Genomic DNA, 8085 nt, shown 5'->3' on the forward strand with positions numbered 1-8085 from the left:
ATGGCCTTCGACTGCTACTGTGCCATCTGCGGCGTTGGGTTTTGCGGCATGCACATTGAACCCCCGTCGGAGGCAGCGCTGGAACGCCGCCGCCGATGGATCGAGAAGCGTTGTCGGGCGCTTCAAGCTGGCGAAGACCTCGCTCAGCTCCCACGAGATAGCGACGAAGTCGAAAACCCTGTTCGCAGCTACGATCCCCGTATTGTCGGTTGGGAAAATATTTCCTGGCTCTACAAAGCACACTGTCTCGGCATGAACCAGAACGCTGCTGCGGGCTCAGCAAAGGCGTTTCTCTCGGATGAAGGATATTACGCCGACGTTGGCGAGCTGATTGTAAAGGCTGGCTCCAATTCGAATCGATCTTCCACTCAGAAAGTCTATTCGTGCTATGGCCAAGGTTCCGACGAAGCCCCGGGCCCGGTCCTCCCTTTTCACTGGTGCTGCTTCGAGATTCTCACTCGTGCGCTCACCGGCTCCACGGATACCAAGAAAGTGAACCTGGATGTTCTTTACAATGTCATGAGCCCTTTAGGCAACCTGAAGAGCTCTGCCTTGGATCTCAACTACGGCGATGACATTAAGCGCGCTCAAGGGCGCTACTGGGAGTGTATCCCAGGCGTTGAGGTAAGCGGAATTTCGGTCTCAAAAAGCCATCATGTCACTAATGATTCTTTACTCCATAGTACTGCGCAACTCACCCGACTGAAACCCCCGGACTCTCCGCCTATATTCAAACCAACATGGAATCCAACAGCAAGCTCAAAAGTGCCCCCACCGAAATTGACCTCCGCGGACGACAGCCCGCCAGTCCGTTCGGAAAGCTCCCACTGGAGCTCGTATACCAAATCTGCATGTTTCTCCCTAGCGACGACCTGAAGTCGCTGGCCCAAGCCTCGCTCAGCGTTCATCTGGTTACCCAAGACAATCTCTTTTGGAAGAAATTCATGCAGTGGGATATGCCTTGGTTCTGGGAGCTTCAGGCCAGCAAGGGACAAAAGATGTCTGAGGATGTCAATTACAAGCAACTCTATCTCTGGCTGGACAAGATGACCACCGCGCGCTACGGAATGGACGATGCGAACCTCATTGGGGTCGCGAATCGTCGCCGGATCTGGGGTGTGTGCGAGGACCTCGCTGATCGCTACCACAAGGGCTTGGCACAAGCTCCTGCTGTTCCTACCACCTGTGCCAGCGGCTGAAATATGTCCGCTGTCGGAACCGGTGTTCCGTACCACTTGATGCACACAATTCGAATTTTGCGAGCACAACTCATCGGGCGACGCATCTTCCTGCAGAGCGCCACCAGCGGTGTCTTGCATGATGCCAATTTCTCGAAGTCGCGCAAACCGCTCGGAGCGCCACATGGAAAAGATCTGAAATCATATCTCATTTACCACCGCCCTACTGGTTTCCTGCCTACCCCGACTTCTGTCGATCCTTGGGGTACAGCTAATCCCATGCGGAAAGACGTGCCGTCGGGCACCACCGACATTCACACATCATATCATTAATCATAGACGATTGTATATACCGACAGTTGGCTTGCTTTTCTTGCATGCATGCTAGACAACTTGCATTTGATTTGCATTTGATTGGGCACGAAAGTTACGACTCATAGAATATACCATTTTGAATTTTCACTTGGAATGTGTTTTGGTCCGGTCAAGTTGATTTAATTTGCAAGAACTTTCCTTTTCGTCTCTCCCGTACATATTATTCTGCAACAAAATCCGGTTAAATTGAAGCCCCCTTGCTAAGAAGCGCGAGGGCAAGTCTGCCGAGCCTTTTCACAGTGTAGTTACTTTTTGCCATCTGAGTCATCGGAGGCGGAGTGGCAACTCCGGGGTCTTCCAGGGACGAGCGAATTCCGGCTCATCCCGAGCGGCGAGTGGTTCACCGCCTGCCTGTCCAGGGTCCACTTCTCCAGATCAACATCCGCAGTTCCCCTCACTGCGAGCTTCTCCATGGATTTCGTGGAGATCATCAGCTGAGATCATCAGCTGATACTTTACATACGGAGTAGTATGCGTCTATGCCATTATCCGACCCACCCAATTGATCGCAATTGAACGTCGGAAGATTGACAACTGCGAGGCGAGAGCGGACTTACTCTGGATGCTTGGGTAAGGGTGATGCATCCACACTCGCTGATTCAGCAGCATAAGTCATCTGCTTTGTCTTGGTGCATCTGTGCTATTCTTGAGGAATTCTACGTGGCATGCATATTAGATATGTAGTTCTCAGCTTCTGTCTAGGTACAATTCTAGTCCTCCCATTCGGTTGATACTTTTCTTTTTTCTAGCAGAGTCTTTTGAACTGTAAGCTAGGAGGGTATAATCGAACACTATACCTATTCGCTGGATTCCTTAATAGCTGGTTGACTTACCTCCATTGCTACCTAGCTTCATAATATATCATAAGATCAAAGATCAACAACTCCATCAATTGTTAAAGAGTAGGGAACATTAGGCACAGAAATCGGACAGACATAATTATGACAAAGAAAAAGCAAGGAGTGATTCCAATTAAGGGAGGGGCGAGATGGAATACAAAAACGCATCAACCAAATAAGAAAAAAACGCGGTTGCCAGGGAGTGATGAGCAGTAGGGACTGTCATGAAAGAGCAGTCGGGGTGGCAGCAGGAGCAGGAGTGGCAGGAGATGCAGGAGAAGCAGGAGAAGCAGTGCTGCTGGCCGGGAACTTCAATCCTTCATTCACTCCAACCTCCAACGTCCGAGCAACTTCTTCTCCCTTGACAGTGTACACCACCACCAGTTTCTTCTTCTTGTCCATCTCATCCGGGAAGCATCGCACCAGGGGAAGCTTCTCCACTGATCCATAGTGTCCCCCGATGGTCCGGTAGACCTTATCGTCTTGCACTCGTTGGCCGCCCAGGAAGAGGTCGTGAATCGCGATCTTCTCGAAGCTGTGGCCGTGGCTCAAGACTTTCTGTATCTCAGCAATGTCTTTCTTGAGGTCCTTGATCGTCGCGTCTTTTTCGTCGGCCTTCTTCAAGAGCTCGTCGATCCGGGTCTTATTGCCGCGATTGATTTCTTCCCACCCGCTCGCCATTCTCTGGTTTTGGGCCTTCGCTTCCTCCAACTCCTTCTTATGCTGCCTCGCCTCGTCCACCGACTCCGCCTCTGCCTTCTGACGCGCCACTTCGGCCTCGATCTTCGCCGCCTCCGCCTTTTCAATCCGGATCTTGGCCATATCGATCTCGGTGTTCAGCTTCGATCTCACCGTCTCCCACTGCATCCGCTCCTTCTGGAGATGGTCAATCTTGTTTTGGGATCCCAGCTGTTCGTGGAGGTGTCCCTCCTTGAGCTGATTGTATTGTTTCTGGAATTCATCCAAGACGTTCTGAGCACGGTCCTTCTGCTTCGAGACACTGAAGAAGGCCTCGGTCAGCTCCCGAACCTTAGCCTGGGCCAATCTGGCTTGTTCCTGCCAGTCAGCTCTCTCACGCCCTTCCGCAAACCGCAGCTCAATTGCCTGGACCTTCTCATTATAGGATTTCTTGTACTGCTCGAAGAGTTCATGGTTGGTAAGATTGAGCGCTTGACCCCATTCGATCGCCTCCTGCGTGAAATGGCAAGCTAACTCCGCGCGGTGTTCCGCCTTCGAAAGCTTCTCCTTCAGGGTCGCCTTCTCGCGCTGCTCTTGCGCGTAATCCGCCTCGAGCTTCAGGAATTGCTCTCGGATGGCTCGGTGCTTGCTTTGCGCGTCCTGCTTCTCCAGCTCGGCGCGAGTCCAGGCGATTTCAGCCGCCGTGCGTTGCTCCTCCGCGTGCTCCCGAGTAGAAAGAGCCTCGTCGAGCTGCTTCTTGGCCACGTCTAAAGTGTCATTGGCGGCACTTGCCGCCTCCACAGCGTCTCGGATTTGATCCTCCAGCGCGCGGGATTTGGTTTTGAGGCCCTCCTTATCCTCCAATGCCTCCTTCACTTCCGTTCTGGCGTGGGTGAGCTGGGCCCTGAGCTCGTGGATGGTAGCCTCCAGACCCCTGATGAACTCCGCCTTGGCCTCGTGCTTGTGTTCCAGCTCCGCAACCCTCTTTCTTAAGGTCGAACAAGTGTCTTGCTCGCGCGTCAGTTGCTGACGCGTCTTGAGCTCATCGAGCGCTGCGGCATTTCTGGCCTTGATAGCATCGGAGAGTTTCACCCGCAAGGAATCGACCTGGCTCACCAGCCGCTCCACCTCAGCATCGAGCCGCGCAACCGCTGCATCCCGGATATTGAGGAGTCCCTCCGCTTTGTCGGACTCCAGCACTGCATCATCCCGCTCCTTGACCAGCTTGATCAGCTGCTCGCGGGCGAGGGTCAACGCGTGGCGCACGGTCTTGATTTCTGACTGAAGTTGCTGATGGAGTGCGTGCGCCGCCTTGCTGTCGGCTTTGGCGAGGGCCTCGGCCCGCTGCGCCTGACTCAACTCGTCGGACAGCTGGGCGATGGTCACCATGAAGCCCTCCGAATCGGCCTGGGCCTTCCGAAGGTGCTTGGTCATACTGGTCCGGAGTTTAATATAACTCTCATCGGAGGTGTGCTTCGTCCGCTTGAGCTCGAGGATGTTTTGCATATATTCGGCATCTTGCACATGCTCTGTCTCAACATGATGAACCTCCAGCTGGTGGAGCTGGTGACTGTTGACAATATTGGATTTATGAAGCTGGCCTGCGATCCACTCAATGGCAGCCGGATCATTCAGGATTGCCGGGTTGTAGTCCAAGACCCTCAGCACATCTGAGCTTCCCTCCTCGGTGGGGAAAAAGCAGATCGGTTTGGCGACGGCCAATTCGTCGTTGAAACCATCTGCCTTGCCGTGGGAATGGCCGTTGGCGGGTGCCTTGACGGCGCCATTGCCATTGGATTTGGTCAGGGCCGTGGTCAGGCTGTCAAGGCCTTTGGCTGACTTGGTGGCCCCATTAAGCTCCTTGGTGACAGGAAGAGGAGTAATAGGGGCCTCAGGTTCGTTCAAGATAGCGGGTGCCATGGCGTTAATGAGAATGAGTTTGGAAAGAAAGGACTTCAAAATTATTTGTGTCGCGTAAGGAAGGGAAGGGATAAAGATTGTGGTCGTAAAATCAAAAAGCACAAGACTTGGTGAGTTACAGAAGATGATGGAAAAGTGTGGTGGAGAGATGGAATGCTCGCTGCTGAGTCTACTGGCATCTGGGAGAATGTGTTGGGCCCTTTATACGTTTTGCAGTGATTACGGTTTCACCTGTGTGAGTGAACAGAGTCATCTCGTTTCTTTTTTTTTTTTTTTCTTTTTTTCAGCTGAGCGCATTCACCGTTGCTCTGGTCTGAACACTCTTGCGCAGCTGTGATCTTTCAGCTTTTGGCTGTGATCTTTCAGCTGGTGGAAGCTGAGGAACGGAGTGGATGCAAAAGCCTGGGGGCGGAGGGATTAGGGCTCGTCGGCTGGATTTACCCCATGGTTTGTTGTATGCGGGCCGGGCCTCCTTTGCCGTGCAAAAACCCCGCCTCGACCCTCACAAAACCTCAGTTTCTCACCTGTCGCCCATCGCTTATTCTTGCCGCGTTATCAATGCTTCGCCCACTGCCCTCTTCAGCTTGCGCCCAATCCCGCCTCCTTTTCGGAACGGCCGCACAAGTCGACTCAAGCCGAGTGGCAACAGGCGTCCGTCCAATCGATGTCATACTCAAATGGCCCCTGTAGCAGCCATGGGCGTCTGCGTGCCCCAGTCCCTTCAGCTGCCTCCAGAGTGAACGCGTCAGTCAGAGTTTCCGTGCCAAAGTGTTTCCGACGTGCGGGACTGACAGTCCCATCGACCTTAACCTACTAGTTCCCGTCACATCGAGATGGGTGTATTATTTGGAATTCCTTACCCTACACTCGAGTCCTCGGGGTGAAGCTTTCCAAATCAAGCAGAGGGCGTCGCATGATGTGTTCTACGAAACCTGAATCTTGCAGCGTGATTTGTCTGATGGTTGTGGCGGCGGTCTCGCTCGATCCGTCATTCAGCGGGAGACGAAAAGGCGACAGGCAATTTCAAGCGCGGTGGCCCTCGCCAGCTTTTGCATCTAGCCCAGAAACTACACATCCTGTAGCCAGTGTGGGGTGCAGTGGATTCGCTTTTTGTGTTCGAAATGTGTGTGCGGTGCATTAGGTTATGAAGGACTGATGGGTATAACAAAATGGCCGTTGCGCTTCAGAAGCCCCAGCAGTGAGAGCAAGTCCGTCCACTTGCAGATCTACTACATTTTCAATTGATACTCTGGTTCTCCGATCTCCGGCCGAGAGACATTCAGCTCTAATGTTACCATCTCGTGGATCCACTTGGTGCTTGAATATCCGTGCGTCTGATGAATCCAAAAAAAGCAATGCTAGCAACTCGCGACCGCGTCCAGGTCCCGTTTGCTCTGTGCTCAGATACATGAGAAAATTTTGGATGAGATATGGCTTGCCCGTCGCCTAAGAGAACTTGGAGTTCCTGCTAAGTGTGCCCCTGTGCAAGCACGTCGCGCTAGACGAACACGAACGGTCAGAACTGTCTAAGCATGGTGGAAGGAGCTCAATGGCTGGCTTCTCTTACGTTATTGTGATGTGACTTGTCACATTCAGCAAACAGGAAAGCCACAATCATCTTGATTACTTCTTGGTCTCCTAGTTCTGTCAAGTCGCGCAGCTAAAGTGTCTATCTCCGCTGCCTACGGTGCCGCTGGTGGTGCCCCTGGCGGTGCCGCCCCCGGTGCCACTCGCACTGCCGACGATGTTGAGGAGGGCCCTGAGGAGCTTGATTAAATGTCTCAATCTGCAGTTCTGCTTTAATTCTTACTACCCCTGGCCGTTTTCTTTGCATTTTCTAATTTTCATGTCTTTTTTTTTACGAAATTATGGGATCCTTTTCTTGTGCATGATTATATAGATTCTAGGTTTAGTCTTCGCTGCATAATAATCTGTTCTGCAGAAATAAGGAGAGAAAAGTTTCCTTTCGACAAATACAATAACTATTTTAATACTACTTGATCTTCGGACTCTATCTCAGCATATAGATTCTAATTCTTTGAACTCGATAGGTAGAATCCTTATTATTAGGATTTCGTAATTCATATTATAAGGAACTTATATTACACATAACCTCAAGTACTCGTTCTATTATTGATCTCTTCCCAGGTCCGGGTCTATGACTTTCTGTTATAGATTAATACTGGTAATATATATAGTCATATATAGTCCTTGATTATATACAGTAATCTAGGGATAATTCTCGTATAAACCCTGAGACGACTCTTGTTGATTAACAAATATTTTGAGATACCTATACCGGTTTATCTTAGCCTATACTTAAATCTAATAACTACTTATTCTCAATAGTAGACTCTATACCATATCACTATTTAAACAGGTAAGCTTCGTCGCCCCCTTGTACTCGTTGTTACAATAAGTAGAGAATTGTTACCTGAAGGTTATATACTAGCAGTGATAGAACAAATATATACCGAAGCAGTTGATGGTCATCCCCTACAACAAACCCCACTATAAGGACAAACACACGGAGTCTACAACTTGCTCCTCGAGGTGGTAAGGGTGGTAAATGAGGGACTCTCCACATCTAGTCGTTGTCGTAATCTCATTGATTTCGATGAGAGCGTGAAAGATCATTCATTCTGCCTATCTCGGGACAACTAAATAGTTAAGTACACATGGTGACCAAAGCGGTGAGGTGCCCAGCTAATCATGGGGGAGGCCCAGGGCTCCGTCAGAATTGATTGCGATTCACTCCAACGAGTCGAACGGAAAGCAAAGCAGTCATTCGTTTCCAACGGTGACAAGATGTGGTCCACTGGGGAGAGGCAATGCGGATCTGAAGCGGGTATATGAACCATGCTTCTCGTGGTTTTGAGGGTAGGTCTGCCGATCCTTCCTTGCGAGGATGCAACGGGCTGCCGTGCATGGTTCCACCAGTATCTCCACCGGACTAGTTTTCCGCAGCCGCCTTCGTCCACACTGGTTCACCAACACTGATCAGAACCATGAATCAAGGGCAGTGTGCTGATAATCTCAATGAACCCCTGGTAGATGAGGGTTCCATAGGGAACGGCCGCCGCATTGGGCTAAAC

General features: G+C 51.1%; 2 protein-coding genes across 2 annotated transcripts; one reads left to right on the forward strand and one right to left on the reverse strand.

The window, feature by feature from the left end:
* Positions 1-1199, forward strand: BP01DRAFT_385509 (F-box domain protein; the record flags this gene model as incomplete). The annotated part of the gene is made up of 2 exons (XM_025577601.1): positions 1-624; positions 684-1199. The coding sequence occupies 2 exons, from the start codon at positions 1-3 to the stop codon at positions 1197-1199; spliced, it is 1140 nt and encodes a 379-aa protein (XP_025428386.1).
* A 1415-nt stretch (positions 1200-2614) lies between these two features.
* Positions 2615-4990, reverse strand: BP01DRAFT_394277 (uncharacterized protein; the record flags this gene model as incomplete). Its single annotated transcript, XM_025578313.1, has 1 exon — positions 2615-4990. The coding sequence occupies one exon, from the start codon at positions 4988-4990 to the stop codon at positions 2615-2617; it is 2376 nt and encodes a 791-aa protein (XP_025428387.1).
* Positions 4991-8085: the final 3095 nt, after the last annotated feature.

Source organism: Aspergillus saccharolyticus, assembly GCF_003184585.1.
Source record: "Aspergillus saccharolyticus JOP 1030-1 unplaced genomic scaffold BP01scaffold_35, whole genome shotgun sequence".
In the NCBI taxonomy this organism is placed as follows: domain Eukaryota; kingdom Fungi; phylum Ascomycota; class Eurotiomycetes; order Eurotiales; family Aspergillaceae; genus Aspergillus; species Aspergillus saccharolyticus.